This window comes from Danio rerio, chromosome 22, assembly GCF_049306965.1.
Source record: "Danio rerio strain Tuebingen ecotype United States chromosome 22, GRCz12tu, whole genome shotgun sequence".
NCBI classification, from domain to species: domain Eukaryota; kingdom Metazoa; phylum Chordata; class Actinopteri; order Cypriniformes; family Danionidae; genus Danio; species Danio rerio.
In genome coordinates, this window is record NC_133197.1 from 1,902,288 (window position 1) to 1,921,496 (window position 19,209).

Below are 19,209 nucleotides of genomic sequence, written 5' to 3' on the forward strand. Positions count from 1 at the left end.
CTAAATGATTTTAGCAAATAGCTGCAATATAACAAAGAGTGAAAAGGGCGGTTCGAATACTTTACACTGTATATAACTTTTCCCCAACTGTGGTGATGGGTTCGGTAAGCTATATGGAACGTGATTATGGCTCTGTTATGCTGATTTCCCCGTTTATTTAATGGTTTTATTCATTCATTTTCTTTTCAGTTAGTCGCCTTATTAATTCGAGGTCGCCACAGTAAAATGAACCGCCAACTTGTGTATGGGTGTTTCCCAAAACAAATGCTGGATAAGATGGCGCTTAATTTTACTTAGCCCATATTAATAAAGGGACTAAGCTGAAAAAAAATTATTGTATGTATGCATTTGTTTTAAATGGGTTGTTTTTGTTCCACTCACATACATTAAACGTTTAAATATCTATTAAATATGGTACTAATATTATTTAATCTGTTCACCTAGTGTGTGTACAGGCTGTGTCGGTGTGGTAATGGGCTGGTGTGGCTACAGTGCCAGGGCTGAATTTTTGTCCCAGTCCGCCCCTGATGTGTTAGTGTCAATGATCCATCTGAACGATAGAGACGGTAATGCACTTGCTAGTCTGCGATCCGCCGTTAAACCACAAGAAGAACTCTGTCCGTTGCTTCCGCCTCGCCGTGATGACGTCAGCGCTGACGCGTTCATTCAGCGTCGAGTCTTCAGAGCTGAGGTGAGTCGTTTTCGCTTTTTCTCGCGTTTACACAACAATAAAACACACTTTACAGTTTATTAAAGCGACAATCTGCGACTAGTTTCTGCATTGAGTTCACCTCTATCTGTGTGTCTGCTGACCAAAACAATACAGCCGGCAGAGAGGAGCTCTGAGAGGACAATATGAGTGAATGTGTTTGAGTTTTACTTTGTTGGTGTGTTTGAGTTTATCAGCGTTTCTATGAGCAATATCTCAAAGTATCTGAATGGAAACAATGGGAATAAATGTGTATCAAGTTTGATGCAGAGACGCTTTTTGGCGCTCTTTTTTTCCCAACGGTTTTTCTGATTTCTCAGTTTCTGTACAGACGCGCGACTGTAGTATTTGAGTTATTCCACGTTTGTGTTCGTCATATCGCAGAGGATTATCTGTAATGGGAATCTACTGAAGCAAATATATGAAGCTTGATGCAGAAAACTGTAACTTAATAGTTTGCGAAGCTCTTTATTTTTACTATCCACCTTTTTTGATTTCTCAGTTTCTGTACGTACATGTGCTTTCACTGATATAAATACAAGAGTTTAGATATATTTTAAATTTACCATGTTATTTGTGAAATGTGTTTTTGTGTGTTGTTTGCTCTATATATGTGTATATTCATATATACAGTTGAAGTCAGAATTATTAGCCCCCCTGACTTGTTCGCCCCCCTGTTTATTTTTTTTCTCCATTGTCTGTTTAACAGAGATATTTTTTCAACCCATTTATAAACATAATAGTTTTATTAACTCATTTCTAATTGATTTTTTTAGTTTTTTGCCATGACAGTAAATATTTCACTAGATCTTCTTCAAAACACTTCTATACAGCTTAAAGTGACATTTAAAGGCTTAACTAGGTTAATAGGCAGGTTAGAGTAATTAGGCAAGTTATTGTATAACGATGGTTTGTTCTGTAGACTAATGAAAAAATATATAGCTTAAAGGGGCTAATAATTTTGACTAAAATGGCTTTTAAGAAATTAAATGCTGTTTTTATTCTAGCCAAAATAAAACAAATAAGACTTTCTCCACAAGAAAAAGCATTATCAGACATACTGTGAAAATTTCCTTGCTCTTTTAAACATAATTTGGGAAATATTTAAAAAATAAAACAAATTTAAAGGGGGGTCAATAATTCTGACTTCAACTGTATATGATCAATTCTAGCGTTATAAGTGTAATGTTTGCAGTAAAAACTCCAAACATAAATTAGAAAAAGTATATGTTGACATTAGATTGAAACATTTCTTCTGTTTATATTTTCCCAAACAACTTATTCTGGGATCAGAAAAATATTAATCTGTAAAAAAAAAAAAAAAGTATACTTTAAATGAGAAAAATCAGCATGCGTTTGGATGTGACAAAAAATGTTAGCGAGTTAAAAATATGCAACACATAAAAATGTATAAAAATTCTGTGAATTAAACTGCACAACCCAAAAGAAATAATTCTCATCAAAAGGACAAGAGTCGGCGCACTGTAGAACAAAAATTATTGATTTTATTTTATTGAACATTTTTGCATTTATAGGGAAAAAACTTTATTGTGGATGTGACAGATGTGAAGTTTCCACTTGTGTGACTTAAATATGTAAATCAAATATAATAGTTTGAAAACATTGACAGAGACATTTTTGAGTATTTTTACAGTACTGTAGAATACAAGCCTACACAAAAACCCTATAAAGGGTTTCGCTATTTTGGTAAAAACTTATTTTTTTTTCATGGCAAGGTTGACATTTGCATGCAATTGCTCATATATATATTAATTAATTAATAATTAATAATAACATAATAATTAATTAATCCTGCAAAAACTCTGTCTGTTTAATGAGTGTTTATAGTCTAAGGCTCATCAATATTATCAGACCTGCTGGAATCCTCTTTATTTCATGTTTTATTTCATTTATTTTACCGATGTCTCCAGATCTACAAAATACCACATGAAGTAATTTTCTTTTTTGTGTCTGCTGACTTGAGAAAATCACATAATCACATATTGTATCCCAAGATATAACATCATAATGTGTTTATTTCCTCAATCAGTGTAAATGAATCAGATGTCTCTGTTTATTCTACTGAAGCTCTGCCGCCATCAGTGAAAGACAAAGACAGGGTTTATTGAAGGACAGTGAGAAGATGAGTGATCCAGAACCCTGCAGAATTAAACAGGAAGAGACTGAAGAACTAATAGGTTTGTGTTTATTCATTACTCTTAGATAATGAGGCTGAATCTCCAGGTCTCTCTGTGAATAAGCTTGAGTTTTCTCCTTTAGTGACTGATGAGTGTCAGCATGTTCAGATACTGTTGATTCTCAGTGCCAATTTCACCTAGTGAAGTTTCACAAACTTCAAGAGGAGCGCGTGATATGATTGATCACATCTGGTCTCTCATCTGTAATCATTCCAAACTCTCTATAAATAGCCCGACTAGCATTACTCACGCATCATCGTTTTTTGGAAGAATCCCCCTATCCACCCCATCTCCACCTTTCCTCCTTTACCAGGGGGAGCTCCCGAGAACTACCTGATCTCTTACCCCCTCACATGCTCATTGACCAGCCGGGAGCCCTGGGCTCAATTATCTCCGAGCTCACGGTTCTCTCCCGGGACAGCATGGCAAACCTGCTAATATTATCAAGCAAAATCTAAGTGTGAAGTCTTGAAATATTAGAGAGCATTTAGACACATTGTCTGTAGACAAAATAAAAAGTTGATAATTTTATACTTTGTTCAATTGTTTAGTCACTAAAAAAAAAAAAATCCAATAAGGATGCACGATAAATCAGTGGCTATATTATTATCGGCCGATAAATGCTATTTTTAATGTTATATCGTTAGAAGTTTGATGTCAAAATTAGGCTGATATCTATAAGTATCTCTGTATCTCTTTGGCTCGAGACTGCGGGTCTTATTCACTTCCATTCATTTTTAGATGTTTCCTTCTGCAGTCTGATATTTTCTTACATTATTCTGCGTTGTCTGTATTGTCATGCAAGCATTTGTTTGTAGAGCGAGTAGTTAAACTGTTTTCTGCAGTTGATTATTTTTAGTCATTTCTCCCATAGGCGACTGAATCAGAATTTTTAAAACAAACGCAAAAACAAGCGCACATCGCATTTCAGAATGAGGTCAACAACTGAGCTTTCCGTACATTATTCATTCCTTCAGAGTCCGCCCTTTCTTTGTGTGCTATTGCTGTGCGTTAATTACTCAGTTAGTAACCATGAATCTTATCACTGTAGATATGTTTGACAGAGTGTCATTGTGTATGTTGCTTGCCATGTGTGGTTGATGTAAGATTGCATTCAGTTTGATCTGCATATTTATAATGATTATAACGAGCCCTTGTTATAGCTATAACCACGCACACATAGTGATTCGATAAGCCATTTACAGCAACCCAAACAGCAGCAGGGGAGAGTGCGCGTGTAAAAACTGAACACATATTCATAAAACATTTAACATTGTTCAAATAAATCAAACCATAAACAAAACATACCTCGCTCTGCTTGCCAAAGGGATATTAAGGGTGCTTTCACACCTGTGGATCAATTCTTATGTTCAGAAACAGGAATTAAAACTGTTACATTGTTGCTCTTTGTTTTTGGTGCGGTTTGCTTTCACACGGCAAAGTTTCTAAATGGACCAAAAGAGCTAAAACAAGTCACGTGCGAGTATTACGAGTCCTTATTTTAATTATGACATTGAGCAATAAGACATTATAAGCGAAAAGCTGCGCTTTCATTTTGAACGGTGACACCCACAGGTAATATTTTTTCATACATAGCAGTTGGCTCGAATTATGCATTGTAGGCTTTACATTATAGAGGGAAATAACAGATAAACCAAGACTGCAGTTCGGTCAATTTTCCTAAAGGATAAACATCTCTTGTTAATAGGTAACATGCTTTCACTTTCATATTTGACATGAAACACACATTTACAGGTAGGAATGACATCCCGCCCTACTCATAATTCCCTCTTCATATAGCTGTATATATACTTATTACATATCCATAATACACTGGGAAATAGCCTGGTTTGGATCGTATCGCTTTCTCACTACAATCAATCCGCTCCAGAGTTTGTTTCAATCGAGCCGAGTCTACCTCATTCAGACAGTCTTGGACCAATTAATTTGGCGCGGATCCGAGCACGATTGCTGGATTCACATATGCCAAACAAACTGTGCTAGCTGGGGAAATGTGCCAGGTTCCGAAACAAAAGTCTAGGTGTAAAAGCACCCTAAAGGCTGGTTTATACGTCTGCGTCGAGGGATTGCTGTGACCCACGGCACCTATCTTGCACGTAGTCATGCATTTATACTTCTGCAAGCTGGTTGTGTTGTTCTGCAATAACACTTCTGAAACTCTAGCTGGCTCTAGGTTTTTATGTTCCTCTGTGTAGAGTTTCTTCACGGGTGTTTTGTTTTTTCTTAACGCTACCTTAAAAGTAGCTAAAACGCGCTCATTCAGAACGTGCAACAACTTTTATCAAAACGTAAACACAACACAAAAGTTTCAATCTGAAGCTCCTTCACGGGACTCTTGTAAACACTGGCTCCAACAGGTTCACGCGGTTCTCTGTACTGCCCACACTGGCCGCAGCTACTAAGCCGACCAATCACAGAGCTTGCTTCATGCATCGTTGCAATGTATAGTAAAAAAAAATTTGAGACAAATGGAGACAGTCCCCCCACCTTCCCTTTTTTGTTCTTCCCTTTCTGCTGCAACTTCTAGCCTCCAGCCCCCCGGGGGCTCTTGATTTTCTTCCGTGAAACCCCTTCCCACTCTCTTCACTTCTGTCTGCGACAACCCACAACCTCATCAACACTCCTCCCTCCTCTTCACTTTGGTCGGCAACATTCCCCAAAACACAACAACCATCCCAACCATAAACACCCCCCAAAACCGCCCTGCTCTACGCTTGCATGAGGGTGGCATGAGCACCCAAAAGGTGGCACAGTCGTCATTTGCTTAGAGCAATTGGCTTGCACAGCTTTTGGGTGCAAATGCGACTGCGACTATTGACGCATAAGTATAAATCAGCCTCTTAATTGTTAAAGGATTTAATTTAACCACTCTAGTGTGTGCAACCCCTAGTTTATAACGTTTCAAATGATTTCTGGATTACCTCCAAGATTGCACGATGTTTGTTGTATGGTGTCTCATTTTATATATTGCCCTTTCTGCCTGCTGTTTATGTAGCCGCCAGGCCAGCAATTTGATTGCATTTGGGCCTGCTTCATACAACTGCCGCTATATAAAACTGCCCCCCCCCCCCCCCCCCCCCCCCTGTCTTTTTTAATATTTGATAAATTTCTTGTTTTATAGCTCTTTTTTTATCAAGGAGCAGACTGATCTTCTGTTTTTTTAACTGTCTAGCTATATTTTTTTCTCTAATTTAGGGTTTTGCCGTGTCCAACAATATAACTGCCGTGTCCAACTGAAAACTGATCTTCAGTTCTTTATTCATGGGTTCTACATTTAATAAAGTGATTTGCTCATGTTCAAGTTTATCATTAGCTAGGATATATTTACTGTCTCAGACTAGTTCGAAATAGAGTGAGTTTAGTATTAAGATTGAAACTTCCCTTTTCTTACCGGCTTTAAATGATGAGTAAAAAGTAAGCCACATTTGTTAAGTTTTTCATGTTCATCTGTAGATGTACGGCATCCCTGCAGTGCTTCTGTTTGCTCTTTCAATACCAAGTTTGTCCCCCTGTAACAGATTGCCTAGTTCTACGTTTTCCAACACCTCATATTATTATTATATCATAGTGTATCTTCCAGGTCCACTAACACCAGGTTCGACTGAACTGTTCTTTGATTGCAGAGGAGCTGAAATAGGGTGCTGGGATAAACAGTTTTTTTAAACAAGTTTAGCAGCGGCCAGCTAGTGAAGTGCTGTGCAAGTAAACCTCATGCCTCCAACCTGTAAAGGAGACAGACGCTAGAGGCCAAGACCTCCTTGGTAGAGCAACTGACTTCATGCGGAAGGTCGCCAGTTCAATCCCACCCTGGAGCGGGTTGCGTGGCGTAGGACCGGAGGGGTTACATTGATGCTGTGACCCGGATGGGAGTGAGGTTTAGAGTGTAGTAGACACCAGCTAGTGAAGAGCAGTGCAGGTAAACCTCAAGCCTCATTCACGCTATGAACAAATCGCAGCGGGAAAGCAACAATCGAGCGTTCATTTTAACAGGGAGCGAGAGGCTTTCGACGACATCCGTCTACGCATGCGACAGTGACTGTTGGCGACCAGGTGGACATGTCGAACGACACAACAAAATTGAGAATACTTCAACTATATTGAAAAAAAGATAAAGAGCGACTTTCTCAATGAAGAGCGATCCTCTCTCAGCTTGGTCAGAGGCCGGTTTTATTCATCCTGTATATACCAACACAGACCTGCATTTGAAGCAGGTCGCCACCCAGAGCGACAGGCAGAGACAAAGTCATTGCTAGTCTGAATGAGGCTTCACTCCTTTGACATCTAAAGGTGCTCTAGCAACATACACTAGAGGCCATGGTCTTTAGCCTACTTGGTAGAGCAACCGACTTCCATGCAGAAGGCCGATCTTAACCTAGAGAAGGTTGGGTGGTGTAGGACCGACGGTGTTACACAAGGACAAATGAAAAGTAATGTGCTCTTGGCAAGTTGCTTTTCCAGGATTATTTTTGTGGCATGTCTTCTGCACAATCACTGCAAAGACACAGGTGTTAGTCATTTGCCAATTGATCAGCTTAAAAGTCGCCATTCCGATTCATTTTTCATCATTTCATCAGTTCATCACTTGACTGTACTATTAAAAACTAGCCTAGAAGTGGCATCTGCTGTAAAACTAGCCTTTTAAAATGCACCGTATTTACTTAATTTTTTAGATGTGATGGTGAAGGAGGAGAGAGAAGACCTGAGTGAAGATGAGGAGAAACATCAGGTCAAGAGTGAAGAAGAAACTCGCATAAAGATTGACCATAATTTTTTGATGGAAACAACAGCCGTGAAAGATTTCACCTGCACTCAGTGTGGAAAGAGTTTCAGCCAGAAATACAATCTCAACGTTCACATGAGGATCCACACTGGAGAACAACCTTACAAGTGTTCACACTGCGACATGAGATTCCATTGTGCAAGAAACCTGAAATCACATGAGATGCTTCACACTGGAGAGAAACCACACAAATGCGATCACTGCAGCAAAACCTTTATAAGGGCTACAGATCTGAAGATGCATCTAAGAGTTCATACAAAGGAGAAGCCTTATTCATGCTCTGTGTGTGGAAAGAGTTTTACACAGACGTCAAGTTTAAGGAAGCATGAGAAGATCCACACTGGAGTGAGAGAGTTTGTGTGCTTTGAGTGTGGGAAGAGTTTCATTAAAGCTGGAGACTTGAAACGACACCAGATGATTCACACCGGAGAGAAACCGTACAAGTGTTCACACTGCGACTTGAGATTCAGGTATTTAGGACACCTAAAAGCACATCAAATGAATCTCACTTCAGAAGAACAGTTGGCGTGTACTCAATGTGGGAAGAGCTTCAGACAATTAACAAAACTTAATCGACACATGCTGATCCACACGGGAGAGAGACCACACAAATGCGATCAGTGCTGTAAAACATTTTTGAAGGCTTCAGGGCTGAAGAAACATCTTCGAGTTCATACTAACGAGAGGCCTTATTCATGCTCTGTGTGTGGAAATAGGTTTACGCAGGCGTCAAGTTTAAGAAAACATCAGCATATCCACACTGGCGTGAGAGAGTTCGTCTGCTCTGAGTGTGAGAAGAGTTTTATTACAGCTGGAGACTTGAGACGACACCAGATGATTCACACCGGAGAGAAACCGTACAAGTGTTCACACTGCGACAAGAGATTTCGTAGGTCTGAACGCCTGAAAGCACATGAGATAACTCACAGAGAGAAACACACAAATGCTATCAGTTTTGCACATCAATGAATTTTTTTATTCCTGAAAACTCTTGTTTGTATGTTAATGAATTCCAGTCATTTGTAAGTAGGGCACATGTAGCTTAATTACAATTAGCATATCTCCAGGCATGAATTGCAGCTGTGTAATTGTTTGTCCAGCAATGCAGTGGAATATTTATTAGTTTGGCTCAAACAACAGATCATTTGTTTGCGATGATTTGTAATCCATGATTGTTAAGTAGTATCTTGCTTTTAAAAATAACACTGTAAAATATAAAAAAAGTAAAAGGTCATTCGTTTTAAAAGGTTAGAAAAGTGTAGCAGCCAGTATTATCATTTATTAAGTATGTACAAATTGTTGCTTGTTAAGGATCTTTACACTTATCTATAAACAATACTGTTTATACGATACATTGGATGTTTTTTTTCATTATTTTTTTATACTTTCTTCGAGCTGTTATTTAAAAAAAAGTTTTAGATTACATTAAGAATTTTATACACGTTTTACAGGTCTGCAAAGAAGTACTACGTTTTTTTTTTATTTAGTGTATTTATAAAAATGTTTTAAGTGACTAATTAACAGTTTTCACCTCACACATTGAATAAAACAGATTTTTTTTTTTGGCCTACATTAGCAAATGTTGTGTTTGTCGAGGGTTAAATTATTATTTATTACTATTATTATAAGCTTTGAAACATTGCATACAGTAATTATACAAATTCAGATATATGCTATATCCAGGAACATTACAAGAATTGCGACAACAACCAGAAATGATAATGAAGCAAAAACAACAGGGGAAAGAAAAAAAAGTATTACAAAATACTCATATACATATAAACAAAAATAATAACTTAGGAGACAATCATCAACTACAGCGGGGGATCAGTACCAGAGAAAAATTCCTTCATAAAATTGAACATTAAATCACTCTTTCTGCTTTTAATGTGCATTAGAGACTTTTTCAAAGTTTCCATTTCTAATTTAAAAAATTTGCATTTTGGTATACATTTCGCAAATTTCTGTTCATGAATAAAATATTTACCTTGCAAGATGTAAAAATTAACAAAATACTCGAATGTTCTTTTTGTGTGTGGAAAAGTGCAAATGACTTCTTTTGAAGAGAGCCTGTAATTAACATTTCTTTGCCTGAATAACACGACACTAACATCACTCCAAAATTTAAGAGAGACATCACAGTTATAGAAAAGTTGAGACAAGGCTTCCTCATGTATATTGCAAAATGTGCAAGATTATCAATATCCATGAATTTAGATAAAGTGACTTTGCAAGGATACATTTTGTGAATTATTTTAAAGTGCACTTATTTTAAAGGCAAAATTTAAAAGGGATTGATCAAGTAGCTTTTCAATTAAAATCAATATTTTTTTTTTATTCCAATGATATTTCCCTCTAGGAGACATTTTGTGTTTATATAGAAACAATTGTTTAGTTTGTTTATTATTATATGATGGAGAAAGTATGTCAAAACTGTCAATTTTTAATTCTGGGACTATTTTTTTAACGCATCTATAAGAAAAGTGATTATTAAATTAGTTGCATTACACCAGCTGGAATAGCCTTTACCACTTGGTGAAATTCTTTAAAAGGAATTAGAAAGTTATGCAACCTCATATAATCTTCATAACAGAGTGTATTTCCATTATCATAGAAGAAATCTGTAACAAAATGTTTCTTTGAAACGATTTATGTAAAAATACAGATTTGTTTCTAGAGGTAAAGAGATAATTATTCTTTTATATATTTTATGAGGACGTTTTGACGATCCGCCGTTGCGCCCGCCTCGCCGTGATGACGTCAGCGCTGACGCGTTCATTCAGCGTCGAGTCTTCAGAGCTGAGGTGAGTCGTTGACGCTTTTTCTCGTGTTTACACAACAATAAAACACACTTTACAGTTTATTAAAGCGACAATCTGCGACTAGTTTCTGCATTGAGTTCACCTCTATCTGTGTGTCTGCCGACCAAAAACAATACTGCAGGCAGAGAGGAACTCTTTGTGGTGTTCATAATTTTCTAAATTTCTTTGTGATTTCCCAGTTTCTGTGCTGCTGCTAACAGTCTAAATAATTCATAGGTACGAAAACGTACTTTTTGAAGTAGCTACTGATATAAATGAAATTTTTAATCATTATTTACAAAAGTAACCAGTATAAGAATGAACTGAGTTGTTGCTGATCCTAAATGTTTGTTTAATGAGTGTTTATAATCTGAGACTCATCAATATTCAGATCTACATCAAGTTATTTTTACTGGTGTTACCTGACTTGAGAAAATACCATATTGCATCACAAGATATAACATCATTAAGTGTTTTATTTAATCAATCAGTGTAAATGAATCAGATTTCTCTGTTTGTTCTCCTGAAGCTCTGCCGTCATCAGTGAAAGACAAAGACAGAGTTTATTGAAGGACAGTGAGAAGATGAGTGATCCAGAACCCTGCAGAATTAAACAGGAAGAGACTGAAGAACTAATAGGTTTGTGTTCATTCATTACTCTTCAATAAAGAGGCTGAAGAAGTGTGGTGTTAATCTTTAGGCATTTCATCAAATTTATTTTTCCCCATATGACCGTTTATTCTAAGAACTATTGTGCTTAGACTGTGTGTAGTTGTTTAGATTGCTAGAGAATCGTTCAAACACTAGCTCTAAAGTGACGTTAGTGATTTAGTAACGGCTTCTGCTGTTCTGACGTCAGCAGATGTGAATGAATGGCTGAAGAAAGTAGTTCCTCTTACAAAATGGTTTTGAAACTAAACGCAATATCACGAGTAGCAGTGCAACGTGGCTGTATATCGTTACTGGTGGGACACCTAAGGCATTCGGCCTGCGGCTTTGTGCCAATGCACACCTCCTACCAATGCTGATATACAGCCACATCGTGTAACAGAGGCCAGCCAGTTAATGCTGTGCAGGTAAAACCTTACTCCTCTGGCCTCCAAAGGTGCTCAAGCAGACGCTAGAGGCCATGGTCTTTAGCCTCCTTGGTAGAGCACCCGTCTCCCATGCGGAAGGTCACCGGTTCTGAGCCTTTACTGAATGAGCACTGTGCTGCGTCCGACAGATTGCACTATAATGTTTTTCTCTTCTTCTTCATTCTTTTATATCACATTTTACCTGTTTTTATGTTTTTTTAATTAGTTTTATTATTTGTTTTTATTTATTTATTTATTTTTATTCGTTTATTTTTTTATTATAATTTTTTTATTCTTGTTTATGTAAAGCACTTTGAATTGCCACTGTGTATGAAATGTGCTATATAAATAAACTTGCCTTGCCTTCTATACCAGCTCGGAGTGGGTTGGGTGGCGAAGGACCGGCGGCATTACAATTGCACTGCTACTCATGTGATTATGCTCATATATATCACCTAAAATTATTGAACTCATGTATATGTGTAGTTCGAGAAGTCCATATATTGATTATCGTGAAAGGCCTAAAAATTAGAATAAAATAATATTCGATTTTGGGTGTAAAAAGTAACCTCTCTGTTAGGTGACTGTGCGAATGTGTGATGTTAATGGGTTTTACCATGTTATTACATTTAACAATTAATTCAATCATTTAAAGGGCCATGAAACCCCCTCGTTTCAGCAGGGTGTTTTCACACCTCTACTTTGGAAAAAGTCAGAAAAGTGGGCGTGTCCAGCTCTGTTTAGGGGGGAGTGTCGGAGGAACTAAAGTGGGATGGTGTGGAAGTGTCTATTTGTGCACGCGCGAGTTTCAGTCAAAATACACACACATGAGAAAGTGATGCTGTTTAACCTACATGGACATCTGTAGTGGAATTATTTGCCAAATTATTAAATGTTGGACTTTAACTGCAGTTTGGCTCTTTCATTCAGGGAATTCATTCATGCCTCTCGCGACAAACGAGATATTTGATTCGAGGAACTGTTCTAAGCGTGTATTTTTCATGCACTGTTTGATACCGCACGGCGAATGAGAGAAAAAAAACCTCCGCTTTTCCTGGAAACTTGCACACGGCAGGTAGCGTCAGAAAGCCGTGTGTGTTATTCCGGTCACAAAATGCGGTGCTAACATTTCTGCACTCAGTGCAATAGTTAACTTAATTCGATACGAACAAACTGAATAAACAAAGAGCACTGGTCGCTCACTTACCAAATCTGTAGAGACAGGACAATCACCAGCAACTAGAGCCGCATCTTTATTAAGAGGATACTACAAGCAAATCCAGATCTCAGCGTTTGCAGATGAGAACAGCTCTCAGGTAAACAATAATCCTCCTTAGACACGTAAGTTATTGTTGTCGAGCGTCGCGTACACTGTTAATCCACACGTGACTCTGAGCTCTCACAGAGAGAAAATGAAAACGAAACTTCACTGCAGCAAACTATAAAAGCAACACTTCACGCTTGTTTTGCCAACACAACGTGGCGTCTTTGTGGTGTAAACACTCTGACAGTAATGAATATTAATGAAGTTGCACAATAGAGCGCGCTGATTGGTTTGACCCAAGCCTTACTCATGCATTAATGCAGCACACTGTAAGACGTAATAAGACTCACTCTGGCACAGACGTCCAGTCTGCACGCTGGAATACACGCTATTATGTCATGACCGTGACGCAGCTTCAAAAATTCGTTTCAAACAGGAAGTACAAATTTGCTTGAAATAACGCAAAAACAACCAATTTACACTTTTTAGTGAAATATAGGTGTCCTAATAGTGTTTTTAGCAGTGTGGGACACATATATGACTGTCAACAGCTCAAAAAATGTGTTTTGGTGTTTCGTGACCCTTTAAAAAAAGTACATTAAAGACACTTATGATGCTATGCTGAGGGTGTGAATCGCAAACATTCACAAGCGCTTGATTTAAAATACACTGTTTTAAAAAAGTCAAAAGTTAAATAGCCTCCTTGAAATGTTACCTATTTACTTAATTTTCAGATGTGAAGGTGAAGGAGGAGAGTGAAGAACTGAGTAAAGATGAGGAGAAACATCATGTCAAAAGTGAAACTGAAAGTGACTCAAAGATTGAACATAGTGTTTCAGTTAAAACGACAGCTGTAAAACGTTTCAACTGCACTCAGTGTGGAAAGAGTTTCGTACAACCCTCACACCTTCATCAACACATGAGGATCCACACTGGAGAGAAGCCTCACAAGTGTTCACACTGCGACAAATCATTCAGCCATTCAGGACATCTGACAGTACATGAGAGGACTCACACTGGAGAGAAACCGTACACATGTACTCACTGTGGGAAGAGTTTCAAATGCTCATCACACCTTAATGAGCACATGATAATCCACACTGGAGAGAAAACACACAGATGTGGTCACTGCGGCAAAACATTTTTGAGGCCTGCAGTGCTGAAGAAACATCTCAGAGTTCATACAAAGGAGAAGCCTTATTCCTGTTCTGAGTGTGGGAGCAGCTTTACACAGCAGTCAAGTTTGAGAAGACATCAGCAGATCCACACTGCCGTGAGAGGGTTTGTGTGCTTTGAGTGTGAGAAGACTTTTATTACAGCTGCAGAATTGAGTCGACACCAGAGAATCCACACTGGGGAGAAACCGTACACTTGTACTCAGTGCGGGAAGAGTTTCACGCAGTCAACACACCTCAACAAACACATAATGGTCCACACTGGAGAGAAACCATTCACATGTACTCAGTGTGGGAAGAGCTTCACACAATCATCACACCTTACCAGCCACATGAAGACACATGGTGCAAACCATGTTTGAGGCTTTCAGAGTTGTAGAAACATCTTAGGGCCTTGATATATGTTGAACTAAGTTCTGTCGTTCTCTGTTTGAGGGCAGGGAGAAGTTTGTAGGGATGGCTGACGTGAAACTGACGTTTCGACACAGTGTTGTGATCCTGAAGCCTGAGTGTTTCAGATCACTGCACCAAAGCATGATGTGAAATGCCCTGGTCACGTGACTAAAGTGTTTCAAAACACCAGGCTGCGTCCGAAACCGCCTACTACTTAGTAGGTACTGCATTTGAATTTAATAGTACTACTAACAGAATTATTACTTATTGGGCCTAAATCTTGCACACAGCAGATCTCGCAACTCAATTTACAATTAGAGGGATACAAAGTTAGCTTTAGCTCTACTATAAAAGATCTGGGTGTCATATTAGACAGCAATCTAACTTTTAAAAACCATATATCCCATGTCACAAAAACTGCCTTCTTTCATCTGAGAAATATCGCTAAATTACGAAATATGCTATCCATCTCAGATGCAGAAAAGCTAGTCCATGCTTTTATGACTTCGAGACTGGATTACTGTAATGCTCTATTTGCTGGCTGCCCAGCATCCTCTATTAACAAACTTCAATTAGTGCAAAATGCAGCAGCCAGAGTTCTGACCAGGTCTAGAAAATATGATCATATAACCCCAATTTTATCCTCCTTACACTGGCTGCCTGTTAAATTTCGTATTGAATTTAAAATATTACTTCTCACCTATAAAGCTCTAAATAATCTAGCTCCTGTTTATCTAACCAACCTTCTGTCTCGCTACGAACCAACTCGCTCCTTAAGATCTCAAAATTCAGGGCTTCTGGTAGTACCTAGAATAGCAAAATCAAGTAAAGGAGGTCGAGCCTTCTCTTTCATGGCTCCTACACTCTGGAATAGCCTTCCTGGTAATGTCCGAGGCTCAGACACACTCTCCCAGTTCAAAACTAGATTAAAGACCTATCTGTTTAGTAAAGCATACACTCAGTGCATCACCTAGCAGGTTCCACACTGGCTTCTACATCTTGCTTATATACACTATGAACAGCAGCTACGCTAATTATTCTCTTTATTCTCTATTTTCACCTGGGGATACTCATCCCGAGGTCCTCAGATTAGGCGGAGTCACTGATTGGATCCAAGACCAGCGACGTGATGATCCCAAGGATTCCATATCCGGGACCAGGCCATATCCTGAGCTGCTGCTGCGCTGATGGTCGTGGGGAGTGGAGAACATGAGTCTGATTCCAGCGACGCTCCAGGGACAGACGAGTCTTCATTGAGGCCATCTTCCAGCATAAACCACGGCGAATGAAGTTCTGCACAAGACTTTTGGCCAGCGGAGAAATTAAAATGGTCGTGCCCAACTGAGTCTGGTTCTCTCAAGGTTTTTTTTCTTCACTCCCATCAGGTGAAGTTTTTTTTCCCTCTCCGCTGTCGCCACTGCCTCGCATGGTTCAGGATTGGTAGAGCTACGCATCGTTGAATTTGCTCTTCAGTGTTTGAACTCTCAGTAATGATTAAATCACACTGAACAGAGCTAAACTGAACTGAACTGAACTTAAACACTAAAACCTGAACCACACTGTTCCAGTTACTATGACCATTTATGTGAAGCTGCTTTGACACAATCTACATTGTAAAAGCGCTATACAAATAAAGCTGAATTGAATTGAATTGAATACTCTGCCTTTAGAAAAGTGCGTTCTATACAGTATGAATGGAATTCGGACATACTACATCCGCCATTTTTTCATGGTCACGTGACCTTCCCGCGTCAGTTGGAGTTCAGTTGCTGGAAGTAGTAGGTCATCCGGGTACTTTTCGCATACTGATTTTCGAATTCTACGAATTCACACATACTACTTGGTTCGCATACTGATTTCAGCATACTATATAGTATGGAAGTATGTGGTTTCGGACACAGCTCAGGTCAATTCAGAAGTGTTTTGAGACCTGGCGAATCTGCGTTTGACTGACAGGGTCAGAAAAAAATATCTCATGTAGCCTAGTGGACTGTGCGTGTGCACAGAGTATCTGTGCTGCAATTAGCCCGAGTTCAAATCCCGACTTGCACAAATACACTGAAATTATGACTTGATGATTTTTAATAATGTAATTTTTATGACCAAAACAAGACGTATATATATTTACAAAGTGTCCATTCAGATGTCAAACCAATGCTAAAACAAAACATGTTACAAGAACAGAGCATTTCAAACCTAACATCTATAGCTTCATCAAACCTGGATTCAAACCTATTATCTCTGCAGGCTAGTCAGGAACTCTCATCGCTTCACTAAATCACTCAAAACCTCAACTCTACAACGTGGGGTTTAATACCTCAATTAGCTGAACTGTTTCTTTGCGGAAGCTGTTTCAGAGCAGTACATAAAACATGACCACATGGTGTCACTGTAGAGACGGGATTCGAAACGATTCGTAGCTTTGACACTTGATTTGACTGAGTTTGGGCTTTATTTTAACGACCTAGAGTCTAAAGTGCAGGGGTCAAAAGCATTAAGGGCGTGTCTGAATCCATTTTTGCTATTTTAAGGATGAAAATATGGTTTGCGCTGTGGCAGGGTTGTGTTTATTCTCTTAATGAGTTCTGGGTGTGTTTTGAGAATAAACCAATCAGAGTGCTATCTCACATTCCATTAAAGAGTCAGTTGCGTCGCACCATAGCGCATTTTCTATTTACATGGCGTACTTTGTAAGTTAAAAAACTGAACGCTTCACTAGCAAGAAAACAGTTATACAGATCATCTGCACTGCGAGATTAAAGAACAAGGCTCCTCCTACTTTGACTTTCACTTTCCTTTTTTCGTGGATTACGAAGCTGTGTTGTACACAGACATCCGTTAGCCTACATAATTAATTAAGTTTGTTAAGCACAAAGATTTGTGTCAACTATTTCCAAATTCAGTTAAAATTTCTAGCAAACTATTAAATGAACAATAATAACAAAGTGTGCTAAAAAAACGAGTTATATCCAAACACACATGCTGCGCACAGCTTATGCGTTCTGTGCTGAACTTTAGACCTGCTTTCAGCTGTTCCTCAAAATAGCAACGCACCACTAATGCGCCTTAACACACCTCCTTTCTAGACCGGAACACCCATGAGTCCACAAAGTAAAGCAAATAAATTTGCTATTTAAACTATGTGGCGCAAAACGTGAAAATTAAGGTTGCGCTGGTCTGAAAATGGCAACACATCTGGGAAAACATGTCTTGCACCTTATTGTGGCAGGTGTATGATAGGGCCCTTAGTGATTCATGTAGCCTCACTTTGCCCATCACGAGAAGTTTGTAAAGACTGATTGTCAGTATTGACCTGCGATGCTGAAGTGCGCTCAATTTTTAAATGTGTGTTAGAACTTCATTTTCAGTTGCCTATAAGAGAAATGCATAGCCACAATGCATAGCAGAAAATGGTCAAACTTGCTCTACAAACGAGTATGAAGTCATTATGGAAAATAGTAAAATACTAAGCTAGTTTTATTTGTATAATGTTACGTTTTTTTTTTTTTTTTTTAACAAATGTTCATTGCTTGTATGTTTTATTGAGTTTTTTTAAACTTGTGTACATTGTGCCTACTTTACACTTTCAAAGGATATACACAATATGTTTGTTGTTAATGTGTCATTAATTTTTAATCTGCTTTAAGCTGTTGTTTTTATTTATTATATTATTATTATATTTTGTTTAAAAAAAACTAAACTTGTTTACTTGTCGGAAAAGATCATGTTATGCTTGCTGTATCTGTCAGCCATGAAAGACATTTTCTTTTTAGATTTCTTTTTAGTGTCTTTTAAACAACATTTCACCACACATTACTAATTAAAATGGCTTGATTTGTCCAAACTAACGATTGTTTTGATTTATCAGTAGTTTGGTGGATAATTCTGTTATTTGGCTTCAGGCCCGTAGCCAGCCTGGTAACATGGGTGGTTCTTTTTTTCTCAAAAAGTGGACCTTTTTACAGGATTTAAAGATCCAATTTATTAAATGTATACTTGAGATTAGCAAAACTGATAACCTGTTTTTTTTTTTTTTTTTTTGCAAAACTGATGACCGTTTTTTTTTTTTTTTTTGGAGGAAACATAACTCTTTATTATTCACTTGCACACTAACTTTTTTTTTCTGAGTTTTTTTTTTTATTGTTTCAAGAAACTGTATAATACAATTTAGAATATAGTAAAAGATAACAGTTCTTTTACACAACAATCACATTACATACACAAGATAAGAGTAAAACTACAACACAGTACATAAAAAAACTAAAAAAAAGACAGTATAATAAAAAAGAAATAAATATTCAAGTAGCATGAAAGATCTCATCATATTTGCTCAAGAAAGAAGTACATTTCTTATTTTCAATTAATCTAAGAGATTTAATTAAATGTTCTATTTCACATAAGAAGTCAATAAAGATTGGATTTTTTTTAAGAAACCTCTGTTTGTAAAAATAAAATTTCCCAGCAAGTATAAGAAAGTTCACAGTGGCTTCTAACGCCTTGTTTTGGTTTTCAAAATAGCAAATAACATCCTTAAGGTACAAATTACCACTCATATTAACCTTGGAAAAACAATATGAGCTTAAATCATCCCAAAACAGTGATGATACATCGCAAGAAAAAAATAAGTGACAAATGTCTTCACTCTCATTCTTACAAAATGTGCAAATATCAGTAACATCACAATATTTGGATAAAAGTGCATTACATGGGTAAATATTGTGCAAAATTTTAAAGTGCACCTCTTTCATTTTATTAGGAATACAGAATTTATATGGTAATAACCATGTTTTCC

At 37.8% G+C, this 19,209-nt stretch overlaps 2 protein-coding genes across 7 annotated transcripts in view; both read left to right on the top strand.

Annotated features, from left to right (window-relative positions):
* znf1154 (zinc finger protein 1154) overlaps positions 1-10,506 on the top strand; it is a 12,117-nt gene extending 1,611 nt beyond the window's left edge. The window contains exons 2-5 of one of the 6 annotated variants that reach the window (XM_073936154.1): positions 445-691; positions 2,798-2,907; positions 7,599-8,601; positions 10,424-10,506. In XM_073936154.1, the coding sequence (XP_073792255.1) occupies positions 570-691; positions 2,798-2,907; positions 7,599-8,601; positions 10,424-10,433 (1,245 nt within the window). In that variant the 5' untranslated portion in view covers positions 445-569 and the 3' untranslated portion in view covers positions 10,434-10,506. Of the gene's footprint in view, positions 1-444; positions 692-2,759; positions 2,908-6,551; positions 9,713-10,423 lie in introns of those variants that run through there. The other 5 variants (NM_001386834.1, XM_073936156.1, XM_073936155.1 and 2 more) reach the window with 5 other exon arrangements.
* On the top strand, positions 10,446-18,261 carry znf1179 (zinc finger protein 1179). Its single transcript, NM_001423344.1, has 3 exons — positions 10,446-10,512; positions 11,039-11,148; positions 13,584-18,261. Exons 1-3 carry the CDS (start codon positions 10,463-10,465, stop codon positions 14,384-14,386), a joined length of 963 nt encoding a protein of 320 aa, NP_001410273.1. The 5' UTR covers positions 10,446-10,462; the 3' UTR covers positions 14,387-18,261.
* The last annotated feature ends 948 nt before the right edge of the window (positions 18,262-19,209 follow it).

What these genes read in the sequence shown, in the direction of transcription:
- znf1179 (NM_001423344.1), top strand. Translation starts at nt 10,463, where the DNA reads ATGACGTCAGCGCTGACGCGTTCATTCAGCGTCGAGTCTTCAGAGCTG. An exon ending in GTCGAGTCTTCAGAGCTGAG is followed by an intron (nt 10,513 to 11,038) that starts GTGAGTCGTTGA and finishes GTTCTCCTGAAG; the next exon opens with CTCTGCCGTCATCAGTGAAA. An exon ending in AGAGACTGAAGAACTAATAG is followed by an intron (nt 11,149 to 13,583) that starts GTTTGTGTTCAT and finishes CTTAATTTTCAG; the next exon opens with ATGTGAAGGTGAAGGAGGAG.